Consider the following 12,967-nt stretch of genomic DNA (forward strand, 5'->3'; position numbering starts at 1 on the left):
TCTTATTTAATTTTTTATTCACTTCGAAATTTGTAATTCTTATTTTTAATATTTAATAATCAATTGTTAATAAGTAAAAGCAATCAAAATTAGCTAGGTTAGGGTTCCCGTTTATAACTTGGGCGCCAAGATACTAGGCCTAGGTTTCCTAATAAGTAAAAGGAAACGATTTAGGAAACTGGAAAGTGACTCATCCTTTCGTCACAAGGAAATTAAAGAGGGCCGGGCTGTGGAGTCCTCTTCTATAAATACTTCCTAATCTGCTACTAATAATCTCCTCTCGTTCTCATTGATTTTCCTTTCTTGACAATGGAAAGAACAAGACCACCCCTTCCATTGGGCTGCAAATTCCAGCCCTCCGATGAACTACTTGTTCAATTCTACCTTTTCAACAAGATTTCTGGAACCCCAGCCCCTTTTGTTGATGATCTCGTAAGAACTGAAAATCTCTACGGTTTCAAGGAACCTTGGCAGATTTGGAGGCAATTCGGAGGACCCGATTTAGAAGATGGTGAAGATCTTTACTTTTTCACTCCCTTGAAGAAGAAGAGTGTTAACGGTTCGAGGATTGATCGCAGAGTCGGTACTGGTACGTGGCAAGGAGAAGATGCCGGCAAGGCTGTTGTGTCCCGCAAGTCTAAAAAGAAAATTGGTTCCAAGAAAAGGTTTCGATATGAGAAGGACAAGTCTCCACACAATGGTTGCTGGATTATGCATGAATACTCTCTGAATCCTTCACTGTTGCCGCAAAACCTTCGATCCAGTGACCTTGTTCTTTGTCGAATTAGAAAGAATGGTGAGCCAGCGGCAGGCGGGCAGAAAAATTCAAGGAAAAGGAGAAAGCTTGATGAACCAGTTGTTGAAGAAGACATTGATCAGCCTGCGGAACCCGTTTTCGTCGAGGAACACCAGTACCACTATCTGCAAGAAATTCAACCGCAGCCCTCTACTGAACTAGCTCCTCATAACCACCTTCAGTCTTTTCAGAATCATCATTTGATGCAACAAAGTCCTGCATGCTTCTTCAGGGCCCAAGAGGAAAATTATCAGCAGTCTATGACTCAAGAAGATCCTCATGAGCTTGAACTTTCTGACAGTCACCAGAATATGCAAGACACTCCGGTGACTGAGCAGAATTCACACGAGCAACTTCAGCTTTCTGCCGAGACTCACCAGCATTTTACTTCATCTGACCTCCAAGAATACCAACAAATGCCTGTAACTGACCAGATTCCTCATCATCAGCTTCAGCTATCTTTTGAGGGCTATCGGTCAAGGGTTCACACTCCATACATCTTGGAGGAAAATCAAGATGTGGTTGCTAGTACTCAACAGATTACTTATGAGCAGCATGAGTGTACTGTGGAGAATCACCAATATATGGTTCATCAGTCATCCGACATCGAAGAGAATCAACAACTGCCAGCTTCGGAGCAGAAGCTTTATGAACAACTTGAGCAATCTGTCGAAAAGCACCGGTCTATGCTTCCTAATCCACCCAACTTCCAAGACAATCAACAACTGTCTACAACTGAACAAAGTCTTTATGATCATCTTGACAAAACTATTGAAAATCACCAGCAAATGCTTCAGACTCCATCAAACATCGAAGGCTGTCAAGACCTGCTGGCATTTGATGATACTCTCCTAGGCCTGTGGCTGCTTGACTCTTCTGATGAGAACCTCAGTTTTGATATTAATGACATTTTGAACGAAGAGTGAATGGAATAATGCATGTTTATCTTGTTATGTATAAAAGACCACTGTCATTTTGTATTTGGCAAAAGTTAGTATTAATTAATGGAATCCTTGGTTATTGTGCAAAAGTTCTTCCCACTACGTTAATGAGTACCTGTGGCATGATTCTTTACCCATGCAAATTATGGTATGGTTTTCTCTTTTTTAATCACTGAATCAAATTTCTTTTAGCGGACAAGGTAATTTTATTAGTCAATGGTCTTTCAAGTAGTTTCTAACACTTTCTAATTGAATGCCCAAAAGCATATCGGATACTAATCACTTTTCCTTTAATACTTTGCGCACGATTATCATAAACAATGTATACATAACTATCAAATCGGACACCATCTCAAATCCAAAAAACATTACACTTTACAGTAAAATATTAAAATGAGTTCTTAAAGGTGCTTTTGTGGGTATTCTTTTGTACAAAGACAAAATAGCGATATATTTTTTTTGATGCATCGTTATGTTCTTTTGTTTCTGCAACTAACTTTAATCCAGTGGATAGGCAATTAACTTGTGTGCATCCATTAGAAGCTTTTATTTCAAATGAAAGTAATTAGGGCTAGAGAGAATATCAATTTGGAACCAAAATCTTGAGTTCAACTTCTAAGGATTAGTATTATTATTATTATAGGGTTTTAGAGCAAGAAAGGGAGAGCAGTTAAAAATCTTCTTGTCGACTTCACTTTCCTCTCTAAGAGTAACGGTTTTGCATGGTTGGTTTTGGAATCTGCCTCTAATTCTTGTAGGCCAAACAAACATAAAAATCAGATTATTAATGCAGTTTCCAAGATACTCTTGCCCACATTATTCTGTTTTTCCTATAAATACTTGCCTAAATTAATCATGCTGATTTCGATTGCTAATTTCTTCATTCAACCCCGCCAAGAAACTGATAATCCATCTGATATATTCCCACCCAAATTTTTTTTTTTTTTTCTGTTGGTTGTCAAGAAACCAAAGGAAGTGTACCGGTGCTACTAATGTCATTTCTTGGATTAAAACTTGCGGTGATGAATCAATTTAAAGTACCAAAATATTAAGAGAGAAATTACAGAGAGTGAAGATGAGATATTAATTCCAGCCAAAAATTCTAAGTCCGGTTTTCCGAAGATAAAGATCGAAGAAGAGGAGCAGGGTGCTTTTACTGATAGCTTCAGGAAACCACTTGGAGTTCAGCCTCCTAATGTTTGTAAATGAGAGCTTAGTAAATGTCCCAGTTCAAATGTTGTGGTTATTATCGATACAAGATTCGTAAAAATTTTCTAGAAGGGTTGCCTAAAGTTGCTGGCGAGGTTGAAGAATCGATGAAGGAACGAGTAAGAGCTTGTGACCCAGTTGAAGTTGCTGCATGGGTTGAATTATTGATGTTAAAGAAGCTGGGTCCTTTCAATTATGGGACCAAGGAAGTCAAGCTCAAGTACAGATCCATATGTTTCAATGTAAGGGATTCAAACAATCCTGATTTGAGAAGAAAGATTCTTCTTGGAGAGGTGGAGCCTGAGAAACTTGTCAGGATGATTCCTAAAGTGATGGCAAGACATAAATTAAGGCATGAAATCGGACAAATCAGAGAGAGACGCTTAGCCAAGATTCGGGACAAGGATGATGAGGAGGAGGAGGAGGAGAAATCTGAATGTGATGATGCTCAATGATTTAATTTATTCATTATAATGTTTTCAAATATTAAACATCTGTATTGTCCAAATTTCAAATGTACATACGCTGAGATGATATTGTTTACTTACTTCACTTATTTATAACATTACACATTGTCTCACATTACACGCTAGGTATTCCCAGGTGTATGTGGCATGTGTTGCTTTAACTTTTCTATTTTCTTTTTAGCATATGTTTGATCAATTTTGAATTATTTCATATCTTTTTAGTTGGACATTAAACAATATAAAATCTTTAGCAAAAGTTATTATATAATACAGATACTTATAGTTCGTATATAGCAGAAGTTAGTTTTGATGGTATCCGTATTAGGAAATACAGATTCAAAAGTTCTTCCTATTGCACATTAGGAAATACCTGCGGCCTGTGGCATGATTCTTTTCCTGTGCAAATTATGGTATGATTTTCTCTTTTTAACCAGTGGATCAAATTTCTTTTAATGGATAAGCTTATGTTATTACCTAGTAATCAGTAGTCGCTAGGCAAGGGATTTGGGATATTTCTGCTTGCACCATGCTCTTGAATTGTGCTCGACTAAGCTTAAAATATGGCAAATAGAAGAATTGTGTGACGGCTTTATGTTTATCAATATGAAATTAACTTCATCTTATAGATGACATGGCGTAAACGTTTACAGAATTTGTATGAAAAGTTGTTGATATATTCAGAACATAGATAAAATGCGGTATGAATTTTAATGGAGTAAAACATATATGACATATCGTTTATAATTTCTGCATATAGATGACATGTCATAATAGTCAATAGAGGCGCTTGTAAATAAATTTACAAGCTTGATTTTTAAATATTAAATAACAATAAAAAAAGGGACATTGAAGCAACGAAACAACAAGGGTTTTCCATATCCTTCACAGTAATTGACCAACCAATTAGCATGTAAGTAAAGTTGGTGTCATTATCGGGTTAAAATATACTTATTCCTTAAATTGAAGATCTTGAGAAAGAATCAGTCCCCTCCTTCGCAGAAATTGACCAACCAATCAGCATGTAAGTAAAGTTGGTGTCATTACTGCGTTAAAATACACTTATTCCTTAAATTGAAGATCTTGAGAAAGAATCAGTCCCCTCCATCTTCATAGAGACTGATTCTCTTAACAAGTCAAACGAAGTGAAAGAATATGGCGAGATTACAACATCCATGTCCTTGGCAGCATTTTCAAGTAGTGTTAGGCTCGGTACCACCTGCATAGAATTAAAAGGAGTCCTGAGGGCTGAGACATAAAGAGTTATCTATTCTACAGTCATTCTTTTGATTCGTCTTTATATTGCAAATTCCATTGTCACTTTCGAAAGTTTAAAAGGAGTAATAAACTCCTAAGATTCAAACACAAATGTATTTTCTGTTAAAAGGTACTCGTGCTTGGTTAAGTAATAAACTTGGAGATTTAGAGAGCATGTGTCATGCAATAGATCAGATGGTATATACAAGCTCATGGAGGCCTAGAAAGATTAGTGTAAATTACTTCAGCGTGAAGAAATGAATTAGAATTTAGATACCTTGTTTGGCTCCATGAAGGAATTCTCATCCTTCAAATTGGTAGACGTGAGCTGAGTCTTTGTCGATCCAGATAATTTTATGGAATTTGGCCCCAACCCATCCACAGAAACTTTGAGATTAACTGAACTGCTCCCGAGGTTCACAACCTGCAAAATCATATTAGCCTGAGCATAATTGAGGCTCAAGAATCAAATACAACTATGTGTTCACTTTTGGTGGAGAATGGTAGAAGTAATAGATGCGACAAGAAATTTGGATGTTTATGTAATTTGCACAAGCATTAACACGTCATCAGATTGCTAACACATTTTGATGATTTTCTTATAGACGAAAAGAAATACAGAATAAAAAAAGAAAACGTTTGAGGATAGTATGCATATCCATATGTATCAGGCCTTATACGCTATTTCCAAGACAATGTGCATCAAATAAGGTTTAAAGAGAAAATTATGCCAGAATGAAACAAAAAATCTTAAAACTGAAGATTGATTAATTGAACACAAATTGCCAATGGGAAAAACCTTAATTCTCAGGTAACTTTTGGCATTCTCTGAGTCTTCCCAAGAAATTGCAGATGCAACAATTGAACTAGAGGAATTTGTTAGCAGGGTTGCATTGAGAAGAGTTGCCCCACTTGACTCTCTGAAAAATTGTTGCACCCAGTAGCTAGGGGTTCCATAGAGCTGTGCAGAGTTGAAGACAATTGCATCTGGCTTCCACCTTAACAAAATAGGTTTATAGTGTCAAGAATAACTCATAGACATTGATGTTATTTTTCCCCCACTTTTCAATTCTCAAAAAACAAAAATAAGAACAGAAACAGAGCATGAGTGAAGTACCGTCTGTCATTGGCATTTACAAAAAGTGGTGCATAGCTTGCCATCGCAACAACATCACTGCAGCAAATAAAAGCTTGGAATCATTTTAATCAAATTTCTACTAAAATAAATTACATCAAAATTTATGACCCTCAAAACCTTTTAGATTGGTCATCGTAATTGAGCTACTAAGATTTTCGAAAAGTGACATAAGAATTGTCAAACTCATGAAACAGACGCTTAATTCTTAAAAAATTGTTTACCAAGAGAAAACAATCAATTAAAAGTAATCCATCTTTTGTAACCTGTTTTTTTCCAGCCCTATAAGGAATCCACCTTCAGCAAGTGCTGCTAAAAGACTTCCAGTGCCAGCATCATTTCCTGTCACAGCATATTCACTGACGAAGGCCTGAAAAGTATAGAATGAATGCGAAGATTCATATGTATGTACCAATAACCAAATTCATAAGTGATATAGAAGCACATCACACCTTGGGACCAGTGCGTGATGTATGATCGAACTTATGAGTCTTTGAAAACATGTCGTTGGCAGATGTATAAATCTGATCAAGAATGAAAGAAGAAGGTTGGTCAAATGTTTCCAAACAAGCCATAACAATTATGTAATAACATCAAAAGAAAAATGATATATCCAATGTCCAGTCATGAGTAACACAGGCACTATATCAAGAGTCTTACATGAAAATCATAAAAATCAGCTTTATGATCCAATGGACTAGAAGATCCATCACAGTTTGAGATTATTCCAATGTCTGGGTAGGCACGTTTTATAGCATCATAGAACTTGAGGTAGTTTCCTGGTCATTTAAAAACAACACAAGAGTGAGTCTCTGAGATCTATCATTTTTCAGAATCAAGTGTGCAATCAAACATTAGCTGAATCTTTGGGCAACCTTGTACAGAAAACCAGATTTGGTGACAAGAGCATCATTTCATAACTTTCTAAACCATAACAAAATACATCATGGGCAAGTAATCCAGGAAATTGCCAACATTATATAGTTAGAGAACGTCTAGAATTCTAATTATTTCCCAAACAATTAATAAGACATAGTAAAGAAATAAAAAATTGCCAAACCCCAATAAATAAATGAAAATAAAATGCTTTCAGAACTTGCTCTAGAAGCATTTTTATAGCTTGAGCATTTTCTTGAGGAGATCTTAATATTTTTTTTAGCATTTTCTCTGTCTTCCCTGCAATTGTAATAGAAGCACTTGAACGAAAAAAATATAAAAGAAAAAGATAGGAAAGGAATATAAATTGGAAAAGAAGAGGTTAAGCCCTTCACACAGATATAATCCCACTTTCTGCACTTGTTCTTTATTTATATTTTTTTCTCTTTGGCATTCAAGAAAAACTTTTTGTCATACAGAGAGAGACTCGTATGCTAGCATAAAAGTTAACATTAACAACATCAACCAACAATGTCTTACAAGATTTATTTTTTCATTAATCCAACCATTTAATTATCATTCAAATACTCAAGATGCAATTCTGTATTCGTTATTGTTTAATATAATTGATTACTTGATCCAAAAATTAGAAATGATTTACAACAGTATGCAAACCTCTGTAATTCTTTTTCGGACAATCTTCATTCCCAACAGCAACATATCTCAAGTCAAAGGGATCAGGATGTCCCATTGCAGCTCGTACAGAACCCCATGTAGAGTTTGCATCACCTCTTGCAAACTCAATACCATCAAGGGCTTCCTACAAAGCGCAAAAAAAAAAAAAAGGAAAACCTACTATGAATCTGTACCTCTAACCTAACAATAAGTACCACCTTGAACAGCAAGATATGAAGCTAAGTTTTTCTGGACAAGAATGAAATAATTATACCACATGAAAGGGGCTTTTGGAATCAAGTTCCTATATTATATTAAAATTCAGAATTGATTTGTCAAATATGCTGCTGTATGAGGGGGATAAAAATTAGTAAAATCTCAAACCATTTTTTTTTCCTTGGAAAATTAGCTTAAAGGAGATAGTTTTTCTTGTTTTCTTGTTTTCAAATTAAGAAGAAGGCTTTTCGTCCCATGGTCTTGCAGATATGGGCTACAGACTTGCACACATACTTGCACAAAAGGTAAGACAGCGGAAGTATCGACTTCATCAGTATGGCTGATTCCTGTAATAAAACCAAAACACACAGAAAATAAATAAATCAACTAAACAGGCCAAGGAAAAAGAAAAGGCAGCCCTAAAATCAACCATGTGCTTAGTACCATTGTTAAATACCCATATGGGCAGCGCACCAAGGTCTTCCGCTAGCTGCATAAACAAGTAATTTTATCTTGTTATCTACTTGAGCACAGAAATGAAAGTCATTTTCTAAAAACTGAAAACTAAACTTCATCTATAAAAAAGGATGTGATACCTACTTGAAGGAACTCAAAATAACCAAGTCCATCATCTGTCCAATACATCCAAACATCACCAAAGTGCCCAGCTCTATTTTCCCAGGGTCCAACGCTTGCTTTCCAGCGAAATGCATTTCTTAACCATTCACCTTCCACAAAACAGCCACCTGATGCAATAAAATTGCAAATACTGCATTGTTTAGGGTGGAGTTCCTGAAGGTTCTAACAAGGAAAAAAATTATATACATACACATATCTATATGTATATATAGGAAGAAATATAGGGAGGACTGGGATTGGACAGAACCAGTCTAATAAAATATGCTGAAAATTTTAGAAAGTCTAACATTTACGACAATTGCCCAATACTTGAGCCAATGTAGCAGATTTGCATATCAGACTACTACTGCTATAGATAACTATACAATATACTAACTATATCACCGTAGAAAGTTGATGGTTTTATACTAAATGGATTATTAATCTATTAAAATAATAGATCACTTATTCAAACACAAATTATTTGTATCCACACCATTGCTACAGCAGATGTGTAAATCAAGTGCATCAGAGGCATAATAAGGGAAAGCGAGGAAGGTAAGTTGAAGCTGTGGGAAAGGGGGGGGGGGCGGGGGGCGGGGGTGAAATCAATCCAAATGATTCAAGTTTATGGAACATATGCATAATAAGGGTAAAATGGCAATTCAAGAACAACAAATTCAGTGAAAACTAAAATCCAGAGTGAACCAGAAAATACAAACAAATTAATAAATTAATAAAATTTGTTTATCAACAAATGAGAAGATTCTATTAAATTTATGAATTTAATAGAGGTCCTTCTGTTCACCATTTAAACAGATATATAGCCAAAGGTAGCAAATTCAAATATGAACCTCATCATCTCAGCAGCATGAGAACCATAGCAAGGGAATCCTCATGGAAAACCTCACCAGAGCAGAAAATTGCCAACATAAATAAATTCTATATACCTGGAAATCTGAGGAATCGAGGTTTAAGATCTGCAAGCATTTGGAAGAGAACATTTCGAAAACCATGTCCCTGTGCCAAGATAAAGATGCAGAAAAGCTTAAGAAATATTCATAGAATTAGCTATTAAGTCATAACAAGAAACATTATGAAACTGCATAGATGCAGGAAAAATAGTAAACACATAATGTTTGACAGTTCTCATATATTATTCAACTTCTAAAGTGACCAGCTACAAATTAGAAGTTAATTCGAAACCTACTTTTGGTCACTAATGACATTAAAATGCCATAAAAGAATGTGCAACACCACGTAAGAGGAGGCATACCCGAGCAGCATCAAGAAAAACAAAACAAACAACTAAAGCCTAAAATCTTAACATCCAGAAACAAATAAAGCAAATATGAGATATAAAATTTAACGAAGCAGTAAGCCGAAAGAAAAATGCAATATATCCTTCCCTGATACCTCTATATTGAGGTAACTAACAATATGCCCCTCTCTTTCAAATGCTGCCCGATTTTTACTAGACAACCCTTGAAACTAGACAACACTTCACTGACCATCATAGTCCTGAATGCCATCAAGTGAGGAAAATGTCAAAGAAGAACTTTCTGCTATGTCTGTGTTTCCAGATTTTGATTTTTAAGTTCCTCCAAATTAGTTAAACTCATAAGATATCTTCTTCAGATTCTAAAATGACATGAAATAGCATATACATCTATGTTAAGTACATACTCCCTTTTTGTCCTCCTAAGTCAAAACTGTTGAGTATATAGTAATTGAAATTCTGGAGTTTATTACACATTGTATTTGAAGAGACAGATGAGTAACACATAGTAAAAAGGTAAACTCGTTACCTTGTATGTGTCCAAGGGCATAGCTGACACTTGATCAAACCATATAACGCCTTTTCTTGAAGTTGTCAGTTGAAGTCTTGCATTAGGATTCGTTTCTTTGGCTTCCAACAAAGTTTCCACCCTTGTCCAGTTTGAAACATCAGAAGCAGAAGCTCTGCACGAAAATTAAATATACTGTAAGTCCAGCAGACATAAAAGCCTGGTTGGAAAAAATTCATCAATAGCAGATATCTAAGAACAGTAGGGGAATATAAAATAAAGTGATGGTGCTCACATAATATTAGAAGTAGCAAGCGTCTGCAACCCATTTGAGCTTGTCAGTGATACCGATATATTTACTGATCCCAGTGAACGGATATAAAAGACCACCTTGTAGGTCTTCCCTTGTTTTATGCCCTGGAAAAAGACAAGTAAAGAAGAATGCAGATTGCAGCAAATAAGAAAACAAGAAAGGGATTTGGCAATCTTGTTTCTTGTATAAGCAGATCCTATAGAGTTAGAATGGGCAAAGATAATATTCTGGGACAATCACTGTGCTGTATAGGGAAAGAAGTAACGCAGAAATAGTTTCCTTATAACAGTGGCCAAGTAATTCTCACCATGCCCCAGTATCCTGGGTTATAAACTCCAACTCCGCCAACTGGACAGATATTAGTGCCTTGACTGTCGCAAAGCACCTCCATTCGAAGGGCAACTTTGTTCCGCTCAAAGCATGATGAGCGGTCTGTTGATACAATTAAAGATGAATCGTTACCAATAATAGCCCAAGGATCAATATTTGAGGGAATGTTTTGACCCCCAGCTTCAAAACCTGTAATAGGAGATGCTTCAGATATAAATAATCAGAAAAAGTAATTTAATGTCAATAATAAATGGCTTAATGATCATGGTGGATATTTTGATTCTTAAGTGAAATGACCTCCTCCCCGGTAGACATTGCTATATTAGACATAGTGAAAAACATCAGAGAAACAGCCTAACAGGTTTCAAATAATGCGTACAGTATGCAGATAAAGAGAAGGGGGAAGATATTTATTGCATCATGTACAGATAGCAGATATGCACCAAACCCGCAGGTCTCATGAAGAATAGAAAGTCTAAGCATTCACTGTTCAATCAAATGATCAAATGCTTTCAAAAACCCCCAAAAAACATGATTTCTCAAAATTATTGGGGCAGTTGAGTGACTGTGTCCACTGCTTTTGTGGTTTAACCAATAACCAAGGTTTAGATTTGAGAAACAAAGGAACCACTGACAGCAATCAAAGATTAGTCCGACGCATTTATAAGGCAAAGTGGATTCTTAAACTCTAGATATAACAAGAATATCAAGGTACTAAAAATCACATAAGCATATCCTTTTGCAGCAGAAGAGTAAAAACAGCCGATTTCGAAATGACCTCTGTTGCTCACAAGCTCTGCCCACAGTCCACCAGCTCCAGCATGATTGATCTCCTGCAGAAAGAAAAAAAGAAAAATACAAGTTAAAAGCTCCGCAACCAACTGAAAACCAGCAAAATCGAACAACATTATTTCAAGTCACTGATAAACAAACCTCAAAGAATATTCCAAACAGAGTTTCAGGTATTAGCCGACCTTGAGAGGCATCTACCAACAGCCTTGCCGTCTGGTTTACCTCTACTTCGGCAGCAAAACATTGAAAAAGAAAACAAGTTGCAATGAAGAAGAGAAGCAAAAGAACACCGCACGAAGGGACCTTGCAAAAAGCCATTGCTCAAACACCAGTCACCGCATCCAATTCCAACTCTCTTCAATCACAGCCTAATAATACCCAATAAAGCTGATAATTCAGTTACATTTCTGATCACATAACAGACAAAAGAAGATAAAAGGCATCATAATCATAACCATAACCCAACACCATGTTCTGTCACTCAAATCAGATAAACCGTTACGGACTAAACATAGAAACAAAACAAGAAAGACTTGTCGTCGTCGTCGTCACCATCTGGACTACTCAACACAGCAGATTGAACCCAACCCAGATAAAAACCAGAACAAATAAAACAGAGTGTGGTGAAAGTACCTTAAACGGAACAAACCCAGATAGAACTTTCAGAAAAATAATGATCAAAATGAAAACAAAACACAGAGAAGTGGTACCTACCTCTACCTGAATCAAATGAAAACAATTGCTTTGTGTACTTGTGTTAAGGTGTAGGTGTTGACTGGAGCTTAAAGGAGTTGAGTTGGGGAGTTGAATGCAGTTATAACAACAAAACAAATGCTGCGCGCATTGTTGTTATATAATGTGACGAATGAGTAATGATGTTGTGCTGGTGGCTGATGGGTTTTGTCAAATGGTCGTTGTCTTGCTTTGACGTAAATGGATAGAGTAATCCCGATTCTCGCAGTGGATTAGAAGGAAGAATTTTCACTTTATCTCAGGAACTAAATAAATAAATAAATAAATAAAAGATTTCTTTTTCCGGATCCCGCTACCTCGTTTCTGCTGATGTCAACCTTCCATCGTTGTTTGTTTATTCGTTTAAATAATTACGTTAAGAATTTCGATTAATTAAAAAAAGAAAAAGAGTTAATTACATAAAGTTCTTGGCCGTCCGTCCATCCATCCATCCATCCATCCATCTGTTTTGTTAATGTTTTATAATTTGCTTTTAATTATGGTTTAACAACGACTTAATTCTCTCTTAAGTTAGTTATGTGAGCTTGAATCGAATTTCCATAATTTTTTACATAGATTAACCAACAACTAGAATGATTATCTTTGTTAATTAAACAACGTAATCCAAAACCAAACAAATACTTATTTTAATATAATATTTTAACATAAATGTTCTTAAACAAATTTGCTGAAGTTAAATGCATGTACATACAGTACTGGCGTATCTTCAAGTACGAAGAGTCATTGTCAAACCAAAAGGATCTCTTTCCCTACCGTAGAAGAAAATGAAGAAGAAAACGAGCAAGTGAAAGATCTTGAGTGCAAG

General features: G+C 35.8%; 3 protein-coding genes across 5 annotated transcripts; 2 read left to right on the forward strand and 1 right to left on the reverse strand.

Annotated features, from left to right (window-relative positions):
• Nucleotides 1-309: 309 nt before the first annotated feature.
• Nucleotides 310-1,722, forward strand: LOC18038567 (NAC transcription factor 47). Its single transcript, XM_006430385.1, has one exon. The coding sequence runs from the start codon at nucleotides 310-312 to the stop codon at nucleotides 1,720-1,722; it is 1,413 nt and encodes a 470-aa protein (XP_006430448.1).
• Nucleotides 1,723-2,957: 1,235 nt separating this feature from the next.
• LOC18038568 (transcription elongation factor TFIIS) lies at nucleotides 2,958-3,401 on the forward strand. Its single transcript, XM_006430386.2, has one exon. The coding sequence runs from the start codon at nucleotides 2,958-2,960 to the stop codon at nucleotides 3,399-3,401; it is 444 nt and encodes a 147-aa protein (XP_006430449.2).
• Nucleotides 3,402-4,266: 865 nt separating this feature from the next.
• LOC18038569 (alpha-L-arabinofuranosidase 1) lies at nucleotides 4,267-12,461 on the reverse strand. 3 transcript variants are annotated; one of them, XM_024181935.1, is made up of 18 exons: nucleotides 12,130-12,461; nucleotides 11,551-11,777; nucleotides 11,396-11,450; nucleotides 10,595-10,806; nucleotides 10,270-10,391; nucleotides 9,996-10,149; nucleotides 9,138-9,207; nucleotides 8,170-8,315; nucleotides 8,014-8,059; nucleotides 7,864-7,916; nucleotides 7,354-7,498; nucleotides 6,463-6,581; nucleotides 6,255-6,326; nucleotides 6,069-6,172; nucleotides 5,785-5,841; nucleotides 5,467-5,665; nucleotides 4,945-5,091; nucleotides 4,267-4,629 (listed from the first exon to the last, which is right to left on the reverse strand). In XM_024181935.1, exons 2-18 carry the CDS (start codon nucleotides 11,725-11,727, stop codon nucleotides 4,480-4,482), a joined length of 2,028 nt encoding a protein of 675 aa, XP_024037703.1. In that variant the 5' UTR covers nucleotides 11,728-11,777; nucleotides 12,130-12,461; the 3' UTR covers nucleotides 4,267-4,479. The 3 variants fall into 3 exon arrangements, with proteins under 3 accessions (XP_024037703.1, XP_006430450.1, XP_024037704.1); XM_006430387.2 differs by having other exon boundaries at nucleotides 12,124-12,461; XM_024181936.1 differs by lacking the exon at nucleotides 12,130-12,461 and adding an exon at nucleotides 12,043-12,098.
• Between the last annotated feature and the right edge of the window lie 506 nt (nucleotides 12,462-12,967).

The sequence above is a fragment of the Citrus clementina genome, unplaced genomic scaffold (assembly GCF_000493195.1).
Source record: "Citrus clementina cultivar Clemenules unplaced genomic scaffold, Citrus_clementina_v1.0 scaffold_6, whole genome shotgun sequence".
Lineage (NCBI taxonomy): Eukaryota > Viridiplantae > Streptophyta > Magnoliopsida > Sapindales > Rutaceae > Citrus > Citrus x clementina.